Raw genomic sequence first — 25400 nt, 5'->3', positions numbered from 1 at the left:
GTCGTCAAGTGGCTAAATATGTAACATCTGCCTTGATGGCCTAATTCACTGGATGGAAGGGACAATTTTGAAATTATTTGAAAGAAAACTTTTAAAGTGGGTATCGCTGTACTTCTGTGCAGTCAGGCATTTTCAGTTCCTCAGTCAGTGCCTGTGTAAGGCCAGTGGCACTAAGCTGAAACACAAGTGTTCTGCAAAGTGTGAACATACAATTATTTACTGTCAAAATCACGCCACTTTATGAACAGTATTTCAGGAGAAAGCTACTGAACTTCTTGGATGCGAAAACATTAGCCACCTCCTCCAATTCCAGTGCTTCAACATCCTAAATACCTTTGCAAAGTAATCTCTCCCTTTGGATCTTAACCACAACAGTGTTACGCTTTAATGTGGGTATGTTCAGGTAAGAGTTTCAAGTATCTTCCACAAGAATTATTAATTCTACAACTTAAGTAACAAATTACTTGTTACACAACTCAGCAATTCCTACAGCTTAGAAGATTTCATTTAAGCCTTGCTATGTAGTTTACATGCCATTTAACAGATGCATAAAACAAAATTCCATGCACCCCTACACAGAGCTAATTTCATCAGTAACAGAAAAGGTGGTTTTGAACTGGTTGTACAATCCCAAGCAGAAGCAAGCTCTTTATCGTAAGGTACTGTATAAAAGCAGTGAAACGGTTAAGATAAACACAAGCTTATTATCGTCATTTATTTTAAAAACCTTATTCAAAATATTATGTGATACAAGTCCAAATATGTTAAAAATTACTGCAAGAAAAGAGTTTGGGGGTATTTTGTTTGTGCTTTACTTCTTGTGGTTGTGAAAATAATGCATTTAACAGTAGGATTTAGAACTTTTAGCACTTGATTTGTAAGATCATATCATGCCTTCAGATTCCACATGCCAACAGCTCTAAAGTTGATTTTCCAAAATGTTACATAACCACTTGAATACCAAGTCATTAATTATGGGGTTCTGATCCAGCGCTATTTACATATTTATCAGTCTGAAAACTAAATCACAAATACAATGTACAGAAAACTAAGATTTTATATTTTACAACTCATGAAAACATAAATAATGGAAGTACAAAAGACAATGTAAAAAATACCCTACTGTACCAGTAACTTGATTTACACTAATGCATAATGTCTGTCAAAAATTAAGAGTGCACTGTCCACAGACTGGCAGTCCCACACATCATTACTTCCATCTGCCTGTTACCTGGGTCAGAATAACAACAAAATAAATTATTCTCACATTTTCAGGCTTCTTCCATTTATAATACAGCAAACCACATAACCGTTTCCCATCTGTCTTAAAATTCCACAGAAAGCTTTGATGTATTGAAAGCCTGTCAACTATATATATTTTAGTAGGATTATTCAACAAGGCTTATTTTCCATTCGTTAATTTTAAAGACAATGAAGTAGTCATAAATACCATTAGAGAAAAAACATGGACAGACATGAAGCTGCATACCTTTACAAAGATCTTGAACGTTTTAAGGAAATATATGGTATATAACTTCTGAAATAAAATGGGTTATACGTAATTATTTTCAAATTATTTACTGCATGAACACACACAGAAATTATGAAATTGCCACACTAGCTATTCTGCCCAAAATAGGATCAAATTATGCAACAAATCAGAACCAAAAAAACCAAGATGCAGCATCAGGATTTAAGCACAGAAAAAAGTAATCATATTTTAAGTTTGCAATACAGTGGGATTTATGAGCCACATAAGTGATTAGCAAAGAGATCGTTAATTTGATTTAGTGATGCCAAAGTCATTAATTTATTAGACCTAAAATATTTTATGCTTATTTTTTGTATTACCGCTATTACGACTGCTCCAGACAGAAGGAATGATGCTTAATGAATGGAAAGAGCACTGATTATTAAACTCAGCATGTTTACAGTTGATACAAAACCTGACCAAAGTAGCAAACAGATGTATCATGCCCTTGATCTTCCATGAGATTTAATCTCAAAAACATCCAGGTCAAAGAGAGTACATCTCATTTCAGCACAAGCAGCATATTTAGAATACCTGAATATCATTACATGACTAGGCAGGCAAAGAGTGTTAAGTTCAGCAAACTCAAATCACAGTGCTTTCAAAATACATAGTCATTAGTTATTTTCAGGGAAGGCATTGCTTCATTAACATTTTGATCTAAACGATGATATTCCACTGTCCTGGAGCACAGGCCATCCCTCCATCTTCGGCTCTGGACCAATAAGAAGATCTGAAAGAAAAAGCAGCTGATTTACGTAATGCTATGGAGAAACATTTTGGTTGTGAAAGGCAGCTTAACAGTTCTATTGATACCTTTTCCACCCCTTGACCCTGGCAATGGCATTACTGTTGCTCTAAAACACGGCACTGGCAGTCAACCATTTCCATACCATCCTTGCCATCGAGTCACTTACCAGCAACCTCAATTGCAGTTTGGCAATAACATGGCATTCAACCCGTAACTCTTCTAGCAGATGATGTGTGCAGCTTCAGAAGCACTGCATATACAGGCTATTAAATTATCTCCAGATGGTGACATTTTTTAGTTTATTCATCTTGCCTATTCTGGCATTTCAACCTTGTTAAAAATAACTGTATTACTGGTGCTGGAACAAAGGCAACAGAAGCAGCAATACTGGAATGTGATAAACTGTTCCTTCATTACAGCTCAGTGCCCCCTTCAGGAGTATCAGCAGAGCAAGAACAGTTAAAGGGGCTATATGATAAACTACAGCACTCAAGTAACCAGTTTTAAATGTCTATTACCTTCACCCTATTTAGCCTCCTTTCTTACTGACATTATCAAAGAATCCACTTTACTAGACAGCGCAACTATACGGGCAAAAGGGGAAATGGGACAATATAAGTGGGCAGAGGGAAAGAAGGAGGCAAACCTAAACCAATTTGGTGCCTCACGCAAATACATGCCACTATCTACATACTTAAAAAGTACTAGTGTATTTTCTGCTCCCCAAATTATTTTTAAGTGCTAAAAAGTAATACCAACAGACAGCTTTTCAATTACTCAAATGATACTACAAGCATTACTTCACTTACGTAGCAGAGAAAAGGCATTTTTTAATCATTCATTTGAACTTCACTCAAAAGTAAAATTTTCAAATGTAACAGTCTTCAACACTTTCCCCTATAAAAAACTGGCAATGCGCGTTCCAGATAGGCCACTGCACTGTATAAAGCAGAAGTTTGGGGGGTTTTTAGCTCCGTTCTTTTCAGAGCCCCCCAAATCCTCGACCAAATCAGTGCACTCCACAAGAATAAACCCTACATTTTCCTCGTATCTAAAAACTAACCTATTTGTTGGTGGGGTTTTTTTGCTTAATTTCAAATTTGAGCATGCATCTGTACTGGGTCTGGCTGGGCTGGAGTTAATTTCCTATGCTAGCAGTACATTTCGACACAACACTAATCAGGCTACTTTTGAGATAACCAAGATTTAGGTTGTACTGAAGAAACAGCTACCTGAAAACACTAACTTGGACCTTCTCTATGTAAAACTACAGAGTGTTAAACATTTCCTAAAAGTTTGTAATTAAGTTCTCAGAACATCTATGATACAAAGACCACCTTAAAGTGAGTACTTATTACAAGGATTATCACAGTTAGAATAAGAACATTCCCATGTCATTTGGGATTAAACCTTCCTCAATGTGCTGTTTATAATCCTGCGCAGAAACAAAATTAATCAGCCACCTTCACTCCACTTGGGTCAGGCCTCATTTATAGAGCTCATGCTGTATACTGCCAGTGCCCATTAATGCACTGACTGATCACTGATGTTATCAATTAACTGATTTTCTAGCCTAAAATGTTTGACTCGAGTTAATTTTCATCATGCAGATAAAAATAACAATCATGATCTGCATATTAGTACCACAACAAGGCTAAAAGGTCAAAGATTTCATTCTCCAAAAAGCCAAGTTCCTCTTATTAAAAAAAAGTGTAAAAGGCAATACAATTTCATTTTACAAACTGTTTCTCTCAACTTTTCACAGCACACCTACCTTCCTCTTATTGTGATAGGTGACATAAACAACAGCTACTAAGAAAGCAACTACAACCAGATGAAAAAAGAAATGGCCGTCTTCTTCTTCTTCTTCCAACCCTGTGGCAGAAACTTCTTTTATCTTCTCATCAAGGGTCTTGATATCCTCATTGTAATTACTAATGGTGTCAGAGTCATCATCTTCTGGCATGTCTAGAAGATCTGGGTTGTATCTGGAATTTGAAGTCATTTCATAAGGACCATAATCATCTCCTCCATCTGACTCTATAGTTTCTTTTATGATGGGTGGTGAACTATTTACTGTGTCTTTCAAATCTGTAAGAAGATCCTCTTCCTCAATTTTAGTATCTTCAGAAGCATCAACATCCATTTGAGATATTGGACTAGCAGTCACCGCACGAGAAAGAACATACGGTGGAGAATCACCTTTTGCTGTAGATGGTTTTACTGCAGTCACCGGATTGATTTTAGCTGTTGTTGGAACCACCTCTTTTTTTGTTGGGCTTGCCTCTTTTTCTGTTGGGATTACGCTCTGGAAGCTGTCTGTCAAATTTTGGGATCTACTTAGTGTTTCATTCTCACTTTTAGACGAAATATTTTTCTCAAGCATCTCCACTTTCACAGAATCTGAGAAAAGGATGAGAAACAGTCAATACTACGCACAAGGCACTAACTTCTCTTGTGATATTTCAGCTATAAATAAAAATTATTGCAAGGCATTGACTTCACAGACAAGAAATCATACGATGAACAGGGCATATTTCACACTGCAAACTTTTTAGACTTCATATGCAGACATACACACTCCTGTACTTTGGCAATTTCTAAGTCCTGAGTGGGACAAGAATTAAAGCTTGGAAGCACATGTGTTCTAGGTTAGTGAACTAGAGTGTCTCTGAAAAATTTAGCATGCATAATTTCCAGACTCAGAACTTCAGAAACATGTCCTCCCTCCCTCTATGGATTTATGAACTCTTGTAGAATCATATGTGATTAGTCTTTTCTCCATCATCAAACTCTCCCACAGAATTTGCTGAAATCTACAGAGGAAGAAGTTCTCAGTAAGGCTACTCCTGCAGTTACACGTTTTTAATCTTTCACCATTACTTATTTCACCAACAAAAAATGAGAATATGCTACATGTCCCCTTCAGTCAGGACACAACATCCTAGCATCTCTTCCCAGGCACTTATTTTTATTGCATTTGTACACACAGAAAAAGATTTCCATCCTTATGTTAACTCAAATGAAACTACTGAATCACAGCTTAAAAAACAAAGCTGAAGAAAGGACAATCTGACTGCACACGCTCCTGTAGGAAAGCCTTTTGCTGGCAGCAAATTATTGTAATGAAGTCAGCAGCACTGCTATGTAACAGTGCACCCTCAGGCAAATTCAGAATCTCTCCAATGCTAGGATGGCTTTGCAGAATCTACATAAAAAACAAGGTGAGCATTAAAACCACATGCAGGGCCCATCATCCCTGCCCTCTACCCAAAGTAAAAAAAAGCAGGGGGAGGTTATAAATAGCCAATGATTTTTTAATCCTAAAAAAAATAGCAAAGAGCAAACTATTCATGTTTACAGCATGTCACATCCAGTTTCAAATCATGGGGCACCTTAAAAACAAAGAACACATTTTAGACTTTCAGTACACATCGTAATTTAAATAGTGGAACCATACCTACCTTGTATTTTGGCATGCCAAACTTTTTAAAATTTTTATTTTAAAAAAGTAACAATACTTTCATTAAGCACTCCCAAGGAGCTCCCTGGTTCACTGGAAATTTACAGATTCTAGAAATGAAGCATTCAACCGCTTGTGTCAAATTACTCATAAGTAAAATATTGTACAGGGGACACTGAATCATGTTATTCATGAAACATATTTACAGAGGATCAGTTACAACAGACTTCTTGTATACATGGTACACTTTTCCAGTATGAATTACCCTTTAACCAACTGTAAAACAGAGGAGACTCGACTAATCCCATATGAACTAGACATTATGGTGCCTCTCTGCTAAAGTCTGAAGTCAGCTGCTTTACATTTAACACTGTTGATGTTGTTGAAGAAACTACTAGTCTGAATTACCGTATCAACAATTAACTTGTTCAGTTCTTGTACAGGACAGATTTAGAGAATTCTTATCTCCCCTCAGGAGTCAAGCCAGCAAATTGCATACATGGAGATAAATATAAGGAAAGGTATCTGCAAGATAGTTTAGCATTTGTAACTAGCTGGCATGATATGAGTGAGGTAGGTAAACCTCATTGCTACCCTCACCAAACACACCAAAAGTACTCAAAAGTAATAGCTAAACTGTCTGAAATACAAACAAGCGTATTTTTCCAGAGAAACACACTGCATGTATCCTTACACTTCAAATTATTCTTAAACTCATTTTAGCATGAAAGCTTTAGAAGGGTATGTGCTTAAATGCAAAGGACTCCCACTAACTAATGCTGCAGCTTCAGAATGAGAAATAATGATTTCCTATTATTCCTGAAAGAAGTTATTTTTTGTTTTAATAGGAGCAGCAAGTTTAGCAACTACATTACAACTGATTTATATCTACCCAAAATTATTTGGCATTATAAACGGTGGTTGCACTGTTTGTAGTTACACAACACTGTCAGATGATGTTGGACATCTATAGATGCCTGGACTCCAGAGATGCCTCAGCTTCAGAAATAGGTATCAACGTTCAATCATGGTGACAGAACTAACAACGCAGTCCTGTGAGTAAATGCTGCAGATAAAAACATCCCATCGGGTCAAAATTCACTTCCAGGTAAAGTTGCTTTTTAGAAAGCACGCTATTCCATGATTTTTGTAGTTAAAAAACTCCTGGTTTCCTACAGGTTTGTGTCCCACATCCTTAACCTCTTCCTTCATTACTACCAACCAATTAGTCGAGGTGAGGGGCAACACAAGCAGAGCTGGTTTGGATATACTTACTGACAAGCAAGAGAGGAACGCACACCTCAAATCAGCTCCCTTCATGTCCTTAAATAATTCCCTTTCTTTTCACTGCCCAACCAATACTCCACCTAAAATAAGGAGGAACTCACTGCACCTGAAATACCTTATTTCTTATTAGCATGCGGTTTTAGTTGGTCTGTACGTTGAAGGGATGCAGGAGAAGGAAAATGGACTTAACGAAGAGTCAACTCATAGAAAAACATCAACAGATTTTCTCGGGGCAGGGGGGAGGCTAAAAACAGACACCCAACTAGAATAATTAGAAAAGACTATTTAGTCTGATGAGTGAAGTAGTCAGCTAAACTGATTTTCACAGACCAAACCCAGGCGAGCGCCTGGCCGCCAAGGAGCAGCACTTTAAACGGCGCTCCCTCCGGCCAGCCTGCCGCCAAGTCCCTCAGAAAAACAAGAGAACAGCCGGCCGAGACCGGCTCCCGAGGCCGGCCGGCCCGGGCTTGCCCTGCACATGGCCGAGGCGGGCAGGGCGGCCGCCGGCGAGTGGGGCGTCCCGGCGGGCCCCGCCGGCGGCCGCAGACACCTTTAGGCCCAAAACCACTGGAGACGAGGCCGGTGAGAGACCGGCGGGCCGGCCGCGCAGCGCCCACAGACCGCCACCCACCCACCCACCCACCCACCCAGGCAGCCCGCCAGGGCCCGGTCCGCCCCCCGCCGCGCTCACCGGAGGCTTCCTGGCCGCGGGCCGCCAGGGCCCAGCCGCAGAGCAGCAGAAGGCAGAGAACGCGGCCCGCCGGGACGCCCCGCTCACCGGCGGCCGCCATCTTGCCAGGCACCCTCCACCGACGTGGCGCTGGCCCCGCCTCCCGGCGCTGGGCGGGAAGGCGGGAGCTGCGCGCCGGCGGGGCGGTGGCCGCGCATGCGCCTGGGCGGGAAGGGCGGGAGAGCGCCTCACAGGAGCTGAGGGGGAGCGCGGCGGCGCGGGCTGGCATGGGGCCGTGAGGCGCGCTGGTAGCGCGGCCTGACAGAAATGGGGCGGTTTCCGTCTCCTTCCTTGAGACGGAAATTGGTGTTAAGGCTCTCCCCACAGAGCCATTGCCCTGGGAAACTGTTCACCAGCGTCTGCATGCTGCGTGACGGCTTCATGCTGTGGGGCTCACAGAATGCTATTTGGCAGAATTAGATCTAGGAAAAAAGCTTGCTCGTTCTTACCCTCAGTGAGGCGTTTCAGGCTCCAGGAGAGGGCTTGAAGCTGATCACCAGAGCACAATTTCCGAAACACAAGATGCCTCAAGCATGAGAAAACCCAGAGCAATGGCTTCAAAGGCTCACGGGGATGCTGAGGGAGCACAGGATGCACACAGCATACAGGAACGTAAACCTGTTGTGAGCATGTGCCACATTACTGCAAGCTGGTTGTACATGGTGCGTTTTGATCAGTGAAGGCTAATTGCCTACTTTTCCCTAGACCTTAGGTTAAATATCTAAGGCATAGTAGGAAGTACTCAGGAATAGCTTGTGGTTCAAGGGAAGGTGGCCAGCGTTGCACAATCTGCAGCTGTTGCTGAGGCAGATACACAGCCTCACAATGTCGTAACGCCATTGCCTCACCAGGCACATCCTCCTGTACCACAGCCTCTTGCTGTCTGCATGCCACCCACATTGACTGCTTACATACGAGAAAATAACAGTCTTAATGAAAAGCCACTGAAGTTTATCCCAACTGATAGCTGTTCATTGCTCGCGCCTATTCATTTACAGAACGATAATTCAGCTTAGTGAATTCTGCAGTGAAAGAAAGATAAACAAGTCATGTTATCTTGTTTCCTTTGTGAGCTAAACACATGCAGATGTGCAGTTGTCAGAGCTTAGCGAGCATTAAGAACGTGGCCATGTCTGGAACTTGTATCTCCAAAGTTTTTTATTTGTGTGGTACAAAACATGCACTAAGATGCTGCCAGTCTGCTTCTGGAACCAAGAATTAATATGAAATTGTTTTCACAATTAATACAAAGACAAAGTAAAAGGTGGCGTTTCAATATTTTATTCAAGTTGGGTTTGGGTTTTTTATCCATTTTTAGCAGTGTCAAGTACAGCATTTTGGGGTCTAGTTCCACACAAAATGGAAGACTGTCTAAAAATGTACCCATTTAGTCGCTAAAAAAAAGTGGTAATAAAACAAAACTCCATTTGAAATTTAGTGATACAACTATGTGATTGCAGTTACAAAGACTCTTCCCTGATTATGGTCCTGTCTTACAAGCATTCCAGTCAGTGCAAGGGAAAGGAACCACAACACAGGACAGGCAGGATTGGCTGAGTCACATCAAACCTCCTCTGCAACGCACTTAGACGAGGTGGACAACCTAAAGCATTCTGGAGACAGCTGTAGGTGTAAGATAACCAAAGACGACAAACCATTGATGAAATACCTATCTAAGAAAAAGAAAAATTTAAAAAAAAAATCCCTTTTTCAGACAAGCTTGCACATCCCATCATGAATTGAAACCTTAAGGTTGGAACATTCTGCTTATAAAATTTACAGTACAATATAGTGATCTGCAATTCTGAACAACTCAGTTTCTTACCACATCAACGTATTCCTTGTGCAGTCAATGTGTTAGTAAAGGTAATCAATACCTTCCTCCTTCCTACCACATGGCAGCTGACAGATATGATGGGCAGTAACATTCAAAAGAAAAGAAAAAAAGCCTGGAATTGGGAATTTTTTAATGCTTTTGTCTCCATTTCTTTAACAACATCATTTTTAAAGCTTAGCTGTCTTTAACCAGGACTAACAGGACTGATACTGAGCAATACTTGCATCCCAGACAAAACATTGAAAGGTACACTATATTCTGAAGGTAGCTATGCTGTATTTTCAAATTAGTGATTGCAGAATCACTCCTTATGCTTCAAATTCCAATCCTAGACCAAGTTTGTGACCACCTGCGTTGACGTTCTTGCCATCCAACAAAGCTGACAACGTCAGTTTGATACCTGTGAAATAGAGAAAAGTGAAAGAAAAGACAACTCTTAACACCTGGACCGAGCTTTATGTTCAGTAAATGCAGTCTGTGTTAACTGCTTTAATTTACTGGCTAACAAGGGTAATGTCATTTGGCGGCTAGCCTTGTAAGGATTGGGTGTTTTAAAACAATGTGCAGATAACAAATCTTTCTGAATTACAGAAGTTATAATAAACCATGGTGATAGATTCTGCTTTTTATCACTCCAAATAATTAAAGCTGAGTCCGTTCACTGCTGCTGGTCTACTGATTAGATCCAGTGTTATGAAAAACTGGGACCTTGATACATACCCACCTTTCTAAAACACTTTAAAATCTAGGTATGAAAAGGCCCAAGCCCTGTCTACTGTAGTACCTCATTTCAGTCTGCTTGGTATTCTGGCAACAGATTTATATCAAAATAATTTTACAGCAGTAAGACTGTCCTCGTCCTGGACCAGGGGACCTTGAGAAAGTCACATTTTTAAGCAAAACAAACTCAGTAACAGGAAGCCTCTGAAAGTACTAAAAATGCATTTACTTATCTGTGAAACACCCAATTGTAGATAAATTTTGTGCCAACATAAAAGAGTATCTGACTGGTCAGTGGATGGTGGTCTGGTAATTCTGCTTCCAGCAGACATCCAAAATGGACAGAGCAGTCCCTGGAAAAGTTCATCACTGGCTTGCCAAGCAGAGCAGCAGCAAACTTACGAAATCAGTCACATTTTGTCAACAGAAAAACTCTTATGTATTTCAAGATAAAAAAGTATCACTTCATTGATCCTGAATTTCTTCTGCATAGACCTACCTGGCTTTAAAGTCTGAGTGTAGCCTAATCCAATCAGACTGGAGTTGTTCACTTTAGCCTTAAAGGGAAAAAATACCATATGTAAATAACTCAGTATCTTTCTTCAAAGTCCTTCCCACTTGAAAATTGAGTAACACCTTTTCAGCATGTAAAGGATTTCATGTTTTAGATCCCAAAAAAACCTAGAGTTAATTCTGCCCTAACACAAATCCAGAATCTCAACAAATTTACAGTCACTATAGAAAATAATGTGTTTATTAAAGTCGGGTTTTATTTTTTCAAGACTTACATGAAAAAATTTTCAAAACAGTGCCCAACCATAAAACATTCTGTGTTGCTTTTAAAGAAAATCCAATAGTTGCGCTTTCGTGCTGCCATACACAAGACAAATAGATACACATGCCAACTGCGCACAATCGAAAACTGAACTGCATCAAAACCACACTTCATGATTTAAAATTGCTTCACATTTCCAGTATGAGAGCCCATTCTTAAGTCACTTATAAATGTACATGCATAGCACTCACAGAAAAAGAGGCATCTGGGTCAATCTGATACTTGGCTGCTATTCCAAAGCGAGTGTTGCTATTACCGGCTGTCCAAGCAAGATTAACGGCAGTTTCCAGTTTATCATTCACCTTCTGGTAAATGGAGCCTCCAAACTCCGTTCCATCATTCCTGGAAGGAATGCATTAGTCTAGTTTTAGACTGCACCCCAAAACAGTAATCTCTTTTTTTCCAGTAAGATCTGTATTTGTAGAACATTCACTTACACCTCATTTAATATCTCTGTACCAACTAAGATAGAGACATTAGGCCAGACTGGTTATGAAGTCGTTTTTAAATACTTAAATTCATTGATGGTTACTGTATTTCAACAAACAACTTATGAAGCTGAAAAAAAGCCATGACAAACTGTCAAAAATAGACCAGTGATGACAGCTTCCAAATCTCCCTCCTTTGTAGAATGGCAGTCTTTGTAGTGAAGAGATTTATTCTTCCGAGCATACCTCTGAAATAATTATTTTTCCCAGACATCGTCTCCCAAGTGCCCTGAAAGGGCTGCACCCTGCTCACAGAGCCTCAGCAGTCATCCTAAGACTGCCTCGTCAGCATGCTTTTACCAGACACAGATGGACCGTACCAGAAGGGAAGATGCCAATTTAATGTCCAAGTCTATTGGCTTTTGCAAATGAATACCATTTGCAATTGTCCTTATGGTACATCTGGACTGTTGATGTCTGTACTAGAAACCGAAATGAAACTAGTTTTACTTTGCAGAGAGCACTGGCCAACAGCTGAACGAAGACAGCCTTCTAGCACTGCTACCGAGTAGTACAGCTTCCAGTTACTACTGACACCAATGTCACACAGGGAATAAAGTCTGGTAAATAAAATGCAAAACGTTAGAGCATGCAGATCATAAAAATAAGAGCAAAAGACTTCTAAAAGCCTTACACTCCTTGTAAACCAGTGAGCATCTGAATATCCATTTTTGTTTATTTTCTTAAAAGAGGATATAAACTACTGCACAAAATGGGCTTTAACCACAGGAAGGCTTCTACAAATAAAATACTTGTGAATATTTCTAAACTATGAAATAATCTGCTTCCAATTATTAAGAGTATACCAAACCTTCAGTGATTAAAAAAAGGGGCAGATTCAGAATCTTTCCATTTTCACCCCTTTGGCCTGATATTCCTGAGTTCACAACAGTTGCAGAAACAGTAGTGATATGCCTATTTAAAAGTTCAAGCAATAGCAGCAGGCTTTTAAATTGTTAGAGCAATTCTTCCAGAAAAACACTACAATACTTACTTCAGATAAGACTGAAGCTGACACATAACTGCATGTGCTTGGCTCTCAAGAAAAGGAGGGATTAAAAAGGACTGAGGAGAGCTGGTTATACAGGCAGATTTTGTGCAAGGTTCCCACACAGCTCTGTCTTGACCTGCAACATTAGGGGGGGCGGTCTGAGCTATGCTTAAAAAATTAGGAAAGGCATATTTAAAACTAGAAATTATCCAGCCCTACCTCCCTTTAATTGTTATTATTATTAAAAAATAATAATAAAGCCAAACCTCTTTTTAATTCTAATAGTAATAATAGCACTTTTCAGATGTAGATTTAAAAAAAAAACCCAAAAACATTATCCCCCTATGAAAATTAATATATCAAGGCACCATCAAGGAAAGCAACTTGCTGAAGTCCCCAGCTGGTCTGTGTAATGTCAGGAACAAACTACAATGCTTCAGGCCCCACCTAGTTAAATTATCAACCCTGCCACAGCGTTCCCGTGAAACACTGAGCTGTCCAGACGTAACCCAGCAGGCTAGCGATGGGCGTTCCCTACACAGCTGCTTCCGGGATTATATAAACACTGACACATTTCAAAGCTGAAACGTCAAATACCTAACTGATCTATTAATATCAATAAATAAGATTTCTATTCATATCACACATTTATGGTTTTGCCTGTCAATTGGTGGAGTACGAGTATTAAATAGAGAAGGTGTCCTCCTGAAGTTTATTTATCATCCACATACAGTAATAGCAACCTAAGAAACAGACCCTCAGGAATCCAAGGAGCCGTACAGTAAGATCTGAGCTCCTGCCGCTGTTATAAAGTTAAATTCGGCTGTTGCTTCAATCAAGAGTAATAACAATTACAGCATTTTATAGCAAAAGCCAATAATCCACTGTTTTGAACGTCTACAGTGTAACAAAGTTGAAAGTCATTACGCTTGAAGAAATAACTCCTGAGTGAAGGGGGGACCCCGAATATTGTTTTGATTAAACAATTTTGATGAAATTCTGCCCACATTTTCTTGCTTTGGCAATCCTTCAAACATACTGTCTGGGCTGTGAAAGTCCAATTGTTCTGTAAGGCAGTGTGAGCTTCCTAAACCACATGTCTGCAAAACAGCATGAAACAGAACAGAAAGCCTTTGAAGAAGCAGCTCCAGGAAGGCAGAACAGTTGTTCAGCCCCCAAATGGGAACAGCCTGCAATAGCTCTGCTACATGCAAAATATCCAATTACCCAATGGAATGGGAAAGAGGGGGGGGACACGGGGGGCAGGGGCAGGGGGGCAGGGGCGGGGGGAATGGATTAGGGTTTGTCTAATCTTTAAAATCTGTCTTCCCCAAAGGCATACGTTGCTTTTTTAAGAGGAACAGGAGACAGAGAAATAAAGGTTTTCATGGAATTTGGTCCTGGTTTCCCACTGTTCATACATTCAGAAAGGACAAATGCTTGTGTAAATTGATTATTTAGTTGTAACACTATAACCATATGCCTTCCAGTATTAAAACAAACCCAGTTCTTATTTCTTCCAATCATTCCCTTTTGCTTATTCTCATTCATCCTCTGATTAACTCATCTACAGATAAAACCACCATTTTTGTTTGAGTTTGACCTGTGCAAATGGAAGGTATTGCTTTTATTTCACAAAGAATATTTTGATAACCCACCTCTTCTATTATTCAGCTAATAGATTCTAACAACCCTTATCTGTTAGAAAGACAGACACTGGATGCTTGGGTGCTTAGTGTGTTCCAGTTCCTTCCATTGTGCACTCCCTCACCCACATATTTCAAAGAAAAGCTAATGGAGCTAAGAAAATGCAGCTTCCCATCTTAAATGCAGAATTAATTTCAAATCCACCATTCCCTCTTGCACCACTGCTGAACCTCTGTCCCTTTCATTGTGCTAGTAAGCAGCAAAACCCTTTCAAATTCCTTTGTAATGCCCGTCTGCCAATACTTACACATTAGTATGAAGCTGGAATTCATCAGTCTTATAGCCAACAGCAAAGTTGCTCTGGGTTACTCTAGACTTTGTTGTCTCAAAAGTCATTTGGTAACCTGCCAGCCACCCCTCGTAGCCAACCACCAGGGCTCCACGTATCGAAGGACCAGCAATATCGAAATCCATGTCACAGCCGATGTTGATGTGTTCCCTTTTGTACCCTGTCTTAACTTTAGCACTCTTTTTCCTACAGAGAAAAGAAAGAATCTCTTACCTTTGAAAAGCTACATTCATAGGTAGCAATTCAATCAAATCAGTTGCTTTAATTCAGTGTAACAGTTCTTGAAAACAAAGTCTAACCTCCAGAGAGCAACATGGTATGTCACCTTACCTTTCACGTCTGCAGAACCCTAATTCAGCTACAGTGAATTATTTGCAATCAAGCAATAAAATGTGGCACAGTGCCCCAAAAAACACTCCTGGGCTGCGCTCTGAAAAGCAGCAGCACAATAAACCAGACGGGAGGTGACAAAAACAAATCCTCATCTCCAACTAATCTGATGGTTTTGGAAGGTTGGCAGGTGCGGGTAAGGAATGGAAAGTTTCAGGTTTGCCGTAGAAAACCAACAGTGGTTGGCCTGTGCCAAACAACTTTTAAACAATCCTAATGAACTCGGTAATTTCATTTACTGTGACAGATGTCAAGAAATCACTACTTTGTCTCCAGCTTCCTGAGGGAAAGTCTCTGCTGCTAAGGAAGTAGTCTGCTTCAGTGGCTCTGACATCCTCTTTTCTCCTTCGGATGCTTTACGAAGTGTAATGGTTACAGCCATTAGCAAGGCTGCCAGGTTAATACAGAAATAAACTTTCCGGAGTCACTTGTTTCTTTTTATACTACTGGCCAGAACAGTGTTTTCTCAAGTGTCTTCAGGTCGGTTTACATCAAGGGTGCAGACCCTCGCAAGGCAAGACAGTTGCGTCCAATATATTCAGCTACTCTTATTTAAGATGTCTTTCTTCTCTTTTTACCTTCCAAGTGTCTTCTGCCTTTGACCAAATCTTTTACTGAAATCTTTCGGAAAAAGTCAGGCTAATCTGAAATTGCAAATCAACCTTTTTTCTTTTTTATTTCGTTAAGAATCCTACCAGTTAAGAAATAATTATCAACAAACACTAGAGATCATTCTGGTTAACAAACACACAAAAATATGTAGTTAATCTAGAATTACAAGTGCACTGGAACCAGTTGACAATCCAGGACACGAAATCTAAGAGAGGGTGAAACCTCCACTGGGACTGTAACCCCAGCAGCCTGCAGTGCAGCGTGCTGCTCTGGGAAGCTAATGTGCAGAATATTTTGACTCACTGGCAGCACTGCTTGCAAAAAGATAATCAGGGGAAAAAAATAAACCAACATCTAGACCTACAGCTGCTGCTTAATCCCTCTGGCCCACATAAAGCGTGGCGTCCAGTCGCCCTGTCAGAAATACTTACATACCACCAAGGCACGCTGCGGCCAGCAAGAATTCAATGATAAATTCAGCTCGGGAGAAGAGCCCAATTACTGTTTTGAACTATTAGAGCCATGACCACCTGGCTCCCCAAGCTTGTTAAGCTCTGCATTACAGCTGACTTGTTTAGTGCTTTTATTCAGACAGTAGCTCATCCTTTGACACAGCCAGAAATACACAACAGGAGTGCAAACAAAACCTTTTCTTCACACCCTAATTCTGATTGAAATTTTCAAGTTTCTGTATGTGAAAGTCTGCTTGCTATAGCTTAGGATTAAAAGGGGATTGTTAATACTAAGATTTAAATCAGATGTACATGATTTCATCATACACAGGCTGATTATTAACCCTCTTGATATCTTAGGACAGGAGTAAATAAGTAAGACAGCATTCCGGGAAACTTAAAATAAATAAAAAAAATGCCTTTTTTTGTCACTTAAGCTTACTCACTTCTTACCCAGTATTAGGAGAGAAGGAGGAGTCAAAGGTCAGCTTCAGGCCACGTGCAAGCTGAACAGAAAAGAAATTCACTGGTTGGATTTATAATTGGAGTTTGCCATTAAGTGAATTTGCAAATTACCTCTTCTGAGCCAATAATTACCTGATCTTCAAGAGTAATCTCAGTGCCTAGCGTGTTGTCAGTGTTCCACTTTTCTGTGAACATCAATCCATATTCCACCCATTTGTATTTTGTTTCCAAACTACCACTAACTTTGCTCGTTTCTGAGTTTGCTGAACCTGAGCTTGTAAACTCCTAAAAGGAAAAAAAAAATATATATATACATATACACACACACATTTTATATATATACATGTGTATATATTTGCAAATAGATATATATTTACATGCAGGCAAATACACTTGTAGAATATATCAGTCATTACAATTTGGGGTATTTTTCAATACTGCAGAGTTCTCAGAAGATTTAAGTTTGCTAGTCATTAACATCAACGCACTCTTGCCCCCCCAAAATGTCAACGTCAGGGAGAAAAAGCAGGGAATGGATACGGGACAGGAAGGTGGACAACTCTGGCCACCAGCGTCACACAGACTAAGGTGCTATACCAGCTGGATCTGTGCATCAGCATGCAAGTCTGCAAACGCTTTGCAGAGGTATTCTGAATACACTTTAATACACAGTTACATTGCAGCTATCCTTGTTCAGTGACTTAAGAAAAAAGTGCAGCACATTTAGAAACCAGCATATTCGTATTTCTGCTCGTTCAATCCAGTGAAGCAAGAGGGAGACACTGACACTTCCTCCAAGCACAGGCCACGGCGGTGGCCTCAAATAACATCATTTTCATAGTAAGCAATTACCACGGCTGCAAAGGAGCCCTTCGCTGTATTTTCTACTCTGATTTGTGCAGAGTCTTGTATATTATAGAACAAATAAACGCAAAGTAACTTGCAAGATTATAATACAGCTAAAAAATGATAAGGGGGGAGTAAGTGATACATATTTAACTTTTAAAAAGCAATATACAATAAACACAAGAACATTGCAGTGTTTTGGATTTGTTTCCAAAATATTTGTTTCCAAACTCACCAGTCCATTTTCAGATTTTGTTTTCAAGTCAAGTTTTATTAATCCAAAACCTAGAAGTAAAAAATTTATATTTAATTTGAAAAGCATTTCCAAGTTACTTCATAAAACTCCCTTCTAAATCACCTTGAACTACTAAAAAAATTAACTAAGGGTACAGTTGTCAAACCATGTGTTTTTATGAAGCAGATTATGCAGTTTATACTTACTTAAGATAGCACTTGACTGATTAATCCTACTGACCTCAGCAATATAATTGGGACCAAATTAGTTAATAATATCTTCATTCACACTGAGCAGCATTCTGTTCATAAGCAGACTACTGACACCAGTGATCTTATTCATGATACAAGGAAACAGTCAAAATAAAACACACAATTTTATATTTCCAAACAGACAGCAGTCCTATGGGGAACAGAAGAATTCTCTGCAAAGAAAAGTAAGCTACCCTCCCTTTCCAGACCGCAAGGGCAATGTGAAGCTGTGATAGAAAATTCCCTGGATTTTAATGGAAATTATTGGAATATTTATCAGGGGAAAGTAGTAAAATCCCAACAGTTTCATGAAGTAAGTAGATAGTGAAAGACCAAATTTATTTTTGCTTTATTTACCATATCCCTTGGTGAAAACATCTCTGGCGGATTTGCCAAGATCAGCGTAAGCAGGTGGAACAGCCATTTTCTAGGGGTAGGAAAAAAAAAAAGGGACATTACAGTGTTCAGAAATTTAATTCATGTATGTAACAAGAAACTTATGCCCATTTCAGCCAGTTTTATTTTCTATCCACCATCTATTAATTAAATACAGCCTGAAGAAAGTAGCTATAGCAAATAGTGTGATTTGATTTTGTTCATTAGCCAGGAGAAGCAATTACCATGCACTTGCCACTGAGGATGAGGAACAGGTTGCTGAACAAATATGTGTTTTAGAGAAAGAAACTGTCTATGCTTTTCCAAAGACTTAACTGTTGTTCCCTTATCAGTGTTAACTGCATCAACAACTTCGTTTTTTTAAAGGCATTTCTCGGAAACGTTTATCTCGTTTTTTCCATGGATCTACACATTCTGATGCATAGATTAGGGCCCCAAGTCATCCACTCAGGAAATCTATCTGGGACAAGCATCTAGCACCACGAGCATCTCTCTCCCCCTAATTCAGAGCAGCAAACGGCTAACACTTGTGTTAGCAAAATGGACAGTCATTCTTCTGCTTCACTCTTTGACTTTACTACTGCTGTTAATGGGCTAAGAAGTCTCCTTAGACATTGACCTTTAAGTGTTCTTCTGTTCATCAACTGGGAAAAAAATGAGCTTGCTGAGAAAAATTAAGGCTGAATGGATGCTATGCTGTGAAGTCAGGCAGTCAGGAGGGCAGCCACAACCCCACTGCAGCAGCGAAACCTAGACCAGAGTTCCCTGCAAAGCCCAGAGCGAGGCACCAGCGTGCACGCTGCAGGGGCAGCTTTCTCCACCACGTTTTGTTCGGTAGGGATGCCCACATTGCCACGTAGGTCCTCACTTTCCCATCTGCAGCAGGCCCTGACCATTCTTAGTTCAGTGGCCTCCTGCAAGAGACAGGAATGGATCCCATTTTCTCAGCCACTGAGAAAACCATCTTATCGTATACAGAGAAGAAAATAGGATCCCAAGAGGAACAAAGCAACCACATCTACTTTCTTATCCAAGTGTGGTCATTTGTTCTAGGGAAGCAATGTCAAACAATCTGAAATGGCGTACACCTTCTGTCATTATAGACAAGATTTCATAATTTTAAAAAAGCAAAGGAGATAAATCACACTTATATAGCTGTTCCTCTTGATACCAGACGTTGCACTAAAATTCCATACTCCCAAACTTTCCGCTTATGCAAAAGTAATAAGCAGTTTATTATACAGGCATGCAAATGCTTAAAAAATATCCTGCCAATCCTTCCTCCAACCTACTCAATGTCAGCAGAAAACTATTCCTTTGAACCACAAACAAAACAGCTAGCTCTGAGCATGAGGGGGCTCTTAGCAGGCTTTTGGCTGTCAGCTTGGGTGCAGTTCTCTGGGCAAGCACACCGCCCCACGAACGCCAGATAGGGAGTTTCAGCAGTCACTCAACGCCTCAGGCACTCAATCCAACAAGTTGTTGCCTGTTAAAGCAGGATATAGCTATTGCATAAATGAAGAATCCCTATCCTAGAGGGAACAAAACAAATCTGGTGGCTAAATACAAGCAAACGGTCTTCTCAGAACACAAATAAAGTAGGATACGAAGGTGCATACTATGATGTAGTTTCAGTGGCAGAGACTACCTGGAAGCATGTCATCTCTTTCCAGTTATAGTTCAGTAATAAGATGCAGCCCCAAATACATAAGCAGCTAAACAGTTAATGTTAAAAAAAAAAAAAAGGCGGGGGGGGGGGGGGGGGGAGTATTCCATATTCCAAAGCAGTTTCAGGTGCTTATATTAGACCTAAATGTCTCCCTCCATTTTTTTGTACAAACATGAAAGCAGGGATTTACTGTTTATACACAAAACCAGCCTTTAGGAAAACAAAAAACAAAAAAACCCCAAACAAACAAAAAAAAACCCCACAGCATACGCACAAAAAAAAATACCAAGTATTAAAAGATTTCTTTACCTAATTCCTCTGCTCCTTGTTCAAGTCACTAGAAGCAGAGGACCATGCCTTGCTTGGGGATCATCCCTTAAAGTCAGAGCCAAGGCAGCACTTGGGAGAGGGATGGCAGAATTCACAGAGGGCTGTATGTGTTCAGGAAACACTTCTTCCTGGCCAGAGCAGCTCGGTCTCATGAGAACCCTCTGATGGGTATTTCCATTTGGCATCATCAAAAATTAAAAACGTTAAAAATCCCTACACTTGAAAATCAAACAAGCATTGCTTTGGAAGAAAATGACTGCTCTGCCAGCTACACTACGGAATCCACCAGATCTATTTTATCAACAGGCCCTTTTGAGTCACTTCATAAAATCAAAATATTTTCTTGAAGACTGAATACTGTGTACTTTTGGTTTGGATTTTGTAGGTTAAGTGTTTCCCTTATCCAAGCCCACGAAGCCAAGTTTTGCTCCCGCTGACACATGTGTATCCCCACCGGCTGTGGCCGAGCTGTGACAGGCTGCTCCGCTGCTGAGCCTGGGCCATGGCCGTGGAACAGTGGGAGACGTCAAGATCTCCACTTAGGCAATTACTATAATTAGGGGACAATATTGAAAGCCAAATCCCTGTCGGTTGTAAGGCAAATCATGTAATGCACACAGAGTGTGGTGTTTAAAATTGCTGAGTGTGGAAATGACTACGAACTATGTACCTGGCGGTTAACCTTGCTGTTGTCAGCCAGAGCAAAAATAATTATTTCTGTTTGCACTGGCTAATTGGAAGCCTCTTGTTTAACAGATGGAAAGGAAAACTGATTACATCCTGTGCAAGTGCAGGTTGTAAGACAAGCATGCTTAACAGGGATTCAAACTCTTAAAGGATCAAGGAATGGCCGTGGCCAAGTGCCCTTGCTTTTCACCAGTGGAACCCCAGCACATTAACTCAGATTAGTCGGGACTGAAATGCATTCAGTGCTTTTATCCTTGTCCAACTGTGCAAATAGCTCAGTGACTACGCACCTCAATACCCACACAAAGCAGGCCATGCAGAACATACCTAACACGTTCTAAGTTGGAAAATACCTTGAAATACTGTAGCGCAGGTCATGACTGAAAAAAACCTGAGCTGAGGAGTTACCTCCAGGTGCTGCTGCAAGCACAGCCTCCACAAATGCCTCATTGGAACTGCCACAGGGAGAAAATAGGAAGTTTCCTTTGGAGCTGCAGGACCCAAGAGCCAACCCTAATGATGATTTCATTTAAAGACAAACACGTCCAGCAGGCCAAATTTGAATATTTTCCAGTGTCACAGATGGCAAAGTTTTCACCCTATGATGCAGTTCTGGGCAATTAAATCAAAATTAGCCTAACAAGCAGCAAATCCCCAGGGGGTGCCCTTGGCAAATATAAGGACTGGCTGCCGACAAATGAAATCTTACCTCTGCTCGGTAACTCTCTTACGTGCCTAAGTTAAAGTTTCCCTAACACTGACTTATCAACTTTATGATATTTACATGAGGGAAAGGAGTAATATAAAAATTTAAGATAAGAACAAAGTCCACAATAAGAACAAAATTCCCATGAAACACAATGGGAGTCTATCAGATGCAAGGCTAAGAAAATAAAAAGGTTGGATTTAACCTTACTCTAGCCATATTTTTTCCTAATAAATTTGAATCCGTGTACCATTTCTTGATGGTAACAGCCGATCTGAACAGTCCAGCTCCCCATCTCCACAAGCAGCACCCCTGAAAGGACGGTAACTGCAGAGCTGACACATAACAGCTGCCGGGGACACCGGCATGAGGGCTGGGAGGGACCGACTGCATCGGGTCATGAGATCAGGTACAGTCTGTCTGCAAGAGGAAAAAAGTACACGAGGCTCTCTTGCCTCAAGATAAAAAAAAAAAAAAAAACCCAACTGATTAATTTATTTCTCATTTATGTCCTTAATTTTTTTAAAGAAAAAAATATTCCTTGGTATGAAGCAACTTTTAAGCACCTTTCTGGAACCCCAGCCTGTGCAGTGTCATTTCACAACCAACATATGTTGTATCAATAAACAGACCACGAAGGAAGGTGCTTTTGCTCTGGGGAAAAACAGGGCGCAGTTCTCTCCGTGTACCATGACAGGCTTGCTGGGGTCACCAGGTCCGCACGGCACCCATGTCCCTGTCCCACCGTCCAACATCCCGGGCTGCCAGGTGAGCACGGTGCTGGCTCCACAGTTTGGGTTTTATGATCCAGATCACAAATCCATTCAAGTCATGACTACAGTCTGCTTTGAGTCAGGTTCAGAAGCCTAATTGTGATGAGATTTAGAGACACGCATAACTGTAAATACATGAGTAGTCTCACTGAGGTCAAACATCAAGCTCGGCACATGCACGAGTCTTTTGAGAAGCCAGTATAAGCATGGGATTTGTAAATACCCTGCATTGTGGGACACAGTATTAAACAAGACTTTTTGCCCTAACTTGCTCCTGTGCCGACATCATGTAATTCATGCCCTAATTATGACCCAAAATACAGGACTCTGGAATCCACAATCTCTTTCATGCAGGCATTAGTAAACCCATGCAGCATCCCTCTGACACTTGCCAGATCACAGCCTTCCTACCGCAGCTTTGCTTTTGAACTACGTACATGATGGAGCAGATTTTGTTTCTAAAGATTGGTTTATGCAGTATCTCTGCAGCCAATAAATATACAGAGGAGATAAACCCCTTAAAAGCAAATGTAAATATTATTATTTAGTCTATACTAATATTTATGGAATTAAAGAAAGAGCCTGCTCTTAATTGTATGCCTATAAATTAAGAATGGCAATGCTGCATGGCAACCCCTTATTAAACTATCACATATAAGTATCAATTAAACAAAGTTGGGGGATATTGCAGCGTGCTGTAGCTACTGTAGTTACCAAAACTGCAAGGGAAGAACAAAGAACTACATACCCTATACGTTAAATTAAACATTTGCGCTAATTACCTGTTTCTTTCAAACACCTGCAGAGGAGGGGGTGAGCAGCACTGCTGTCCCACCCTGCGCCACCAGCACAGCGTGGGGGCAAGGCTGGCACACGCCCCAGCAGAGCGCTCAAGAAGGGACATGTCCCTCGCTCCCAGCCCCGCTGCAGGAACACCCAGCACCAGATCAATGGGGATGACTAACTAAAACGGCGTGTTGTCTTCCAGCGCAGTCTGACAGCTTGCCCCCCTCACACAGAAGACGAGCACCCACCGCACTGGAGCTCAGTGACGGAGGCGGATGGATGGGTTTTACTCTACCTGCAGCAGATGCCAAATGCCAAGAGGGCCTGAGCTGTGTTCCTGACTGCATCCCACAGACAGCCCCGGCTGGGGACACCGCTCCCGCTGCCATGGCAACCGACAGCGATGTCCCACACACCATCGCACCCCCAAAAAAGAAAAGGTGCAGACTGTGGCTCAGCATGAACCTTCAACGGAGAGCGATGGGTGGAGGCATTACTCTGGGATGTCTTTTCAATAGTGCAAATGCCTTTTTCTGCAGGAATTCTGACGAAATTTTGTAGATGAAATGCCATGAGGCAGGTGATTATTGAGCCATCCAGTGCACCGAACAAAACAAACTGCAACACACTTCTGACCCTCCTAGACCATCTGAGAAATGAGATGGGATATGTTTTAACCGGTACCACTATAAATACTCCCACTGTAATATCCCCCAGAGAAACAGCCCTGTGCTGGTCAGTAGGGATGAGTCAGCTCCACTTTGCTTTCAGAAAATGTTGTTACTATTTTTTTTATTTTTTTTAAAAAAAATGCCTGAAGATGGAATAAGTCTTTCACCCTCCAGCAAGAGTCGTTCCTGTTGAGGGCTGTGACGAGGCAGAATGGAGGCAGCTGCACCGCTGCTGCGGCCGCACTGTGCTCCTGGCTTGGTTTGGGAGTGGAAAACCAAGTCCTCACGATTTTTAAGCTGACATTATTCCCCCCTGCTCCAAGAGAAGAGCTACATCGTGAGAACAAGCAGGAAAAAACGAAACAAAAATCAGTTTGGCTGCCTGGAGTCGTTTTTTTGGTGCACAGAGTTATAGAGCCACAGAACGGTTTGGGCTGGAAGGGGCCTTAAGGACCACGCAGTTCCAGCCCCTTGCCACGGGCAGGGCCACCGGCCACCAGCCCAGGTTGCCCCCAGCCCCGTCCAGCCTGGCCTTGTCAAGATGAATTTGCCAACCTGCCAAAACGCCACCCGACTGCGTCCAGGTGTGGTGGAAGGGATGGATGCCAGCGCCACAGCCATGCCGGACCCGGCCAGGCACGGCCATCTGCCACCTTCGACCCCGGGAACGTCAAGGGCGATCCCCACCGGCGCCAGCCTTCCTGCAGCCCCCCGCCCGCCTTTAACCCCCCCGGCGGGGGCAGCGCCCGGCTGGATGGCCATGCACGCTCGGCACCGCGACGGCACGGCGGGGCGAGGCGGCTGCGGGGCAGCACCAACTCCCGGCCACCCTGCCGTGTCACCGCCACCCTGCCGACCCCCCCCGCCTCGGAAACAGGCCCCAGTTCCGTAACGGCCAAGCATTATGTAAGCGGCCAGTCCCCCCCACCCCGACGTGCCCGTGGATCGCGGCACCCCCCCGCCCCGGCCCGCCGCGCATCCCCCGCCCCAGCCCCACGGCTCGCAGGGGGCGGCCCGGGGGCGATGCACCCCCCAACGCCCGCCCTACCGGTCCCGCCGCGGCGCCCGCAGCCCGCCCCGCACTGCCGGTGCCGCCTGGGCCTCCTCCGGCGGCTGCTGCCCCTGCCCGGCGCCTCCCCGGGCTCTGCGGCGGCTGCTGCGTGACGGCGGGCGGGGACCGGCGGGTGGGGACGGGCGGGCAGGGGGCGGGCGGCGGGGCGGGCCTTGCCGCCGCACCGGGGCTGGGCCGCCCTCCCCGAGCGGCTGCCGGAGCTGCGAGCCCAGACCCCGCTGGCCCCGGTGCGCAGCACCCACGGGGTGCCCCGGATCCCAGCCCCGGGCACGGCACCCCCGGGATGACCTCGCTCCCAGCCCCGGGCACGGCGCGCACGGAGTGACCCCGCTCCCACCCCCGGGGTATAGCACCCGCGGGGTGACCCCGCTCCCGGCCCCGGGGCACGGCACCCGCGGGGTGACCCCGCTCCCAGGCCCGGGCACAGCAT

General features: G+C 42.4%; 2 protein-coding genes across 4 annotated transcripts; both read right to left on the bottom strand.

The window, feature by feature from the left end:
• Positions 1–690: 690 nt before the first annotated feature.
• C8H5orf15 (chromosome 8 C5orf15 homolog) lies at positions 691–7874 on the bottom strand. The gene is made up of 3 exons (XM_056349941.1): positions 7724–7874; positions 4057–4685; positions 691–2264 (listed from the first exon to the last, which is right to left on the bottom strand). Exons 1-3 carry the CDS (start codon positions 7821–7823, stop codon positions 2133–2135), a joined length of 861 nt encoding a protein of 286 aa, XP_056205916.1. The 5' UTR covers positions 7824–7874; the 3' UTR covers positions 691–2132.
• A 1153-nt stretch (positions 7875–9027) lies between these two features.
• Positions 9028–25087, bottom strand: VDAC1 (voltage dependent anion channel 1). 3 transcript variants are annotated; one of them, XM_056349664.1, is made up of 9 exons: positions 24947–25087; positions 18238–18307; positions 17630–17679; positions 16681–16833; positions 16537–16589; positions 14588–14815; positions 11346–11496; positions 10819–10876; positions 9028–9999 (listed from the first exon to the last, which is right to left on the bottom strand). In XM_056349664.1, exons 2-9 carry the CDS (start codon positions 18302–18304, stop codon positions 9908–9910), a joined length of 852 nt encoding a protein of 283 aa, XP_056205639.1. In that variant the 5' UTR covers positions 18305–18307; positions 24947–25087; the 3' UTR covers positions 9028–9907. The 3 variants fall into 3 exon arrangements, with proteins under 3 accessions (XP_056205639.1, XP_056205638.1, XP_056205640.1); XM_056349663.1 differs by lacking the exon at positions 24947–25087 and adding an exon at positions 21919–22102; XM_056349665.1 differs by lacking the exons at positions 9028–9999; positions 10819–10876; positions 24947–25087 and adding exons at positions 12637–12769; positions 22358–22534 and having other exon boundaries at positions 11359–11496.
• Positions 25088–25400: the final 313 nt, after the last annotated feature.

The sequence above is a fragment of the Falco biarmicus genome, chromosome 8 (assembly GCF_023638135.1).
Source record: "Falco biarmicus isolate bFalBia1 chromosome 8, bFalBia1.pri, whole genome shotgun sequence".
NCBI classification, from domain to species: Eukaryota; Metazoa; Chordata; class Aves; order Falconiformes; family Falconidae; genus Falco; species Falco biarmicus.
This window is presented reverse-complemented; position numbering and strand designations above follow the sequence as displayed.

Bases quoted from the DNA above. Each gene is read 5' to 3' on its own strand.
- VDAC1 (XM_056349663.1), bottom strand. From the start codon at position 21,963: ATGGGGAGCTGGACTGTTCAGATCGGCTGTTACCATCAAGAAATG. The intron at 17,680-18,237 runs GTAAATAAAGCA...TTTTACTTCTAG, and splicing joins TGTTTTCACCAAGGGATATG to GTTTTGGATTAATAAAACTT. The intron at 16,834-17,629 runs GTGAGTTTGGAA...TTTTCCTTTTAG, and splicing joins CAAAATCTGAAAATGGACTG to GAGTTTACAAGCTCAGGTTC.
- C8H5orf15 (XM_056349941.1), bottom strand. From the start codon at position 7,823: ATGGCGGCCGCCGGTGAGCGGGGCGTCCCGGCGGGCCGCGTTCTCTGC. The intron at 4,686-7,723 runs GTGAGCGCGGCG...TCCTTTTCTCAG, and splicing joins CCGCGGCCAGGAAGCCTCCG to ATTCTGTGAAAGTGGAGATG. The intron at 2,265-4,056 runs GTAGGTGTGCTG...TTTTTCTTTCAG, and splicing joins CCTATCACAATAAGAGGAAG to ATCTTCTTATTGGTCCAGAG.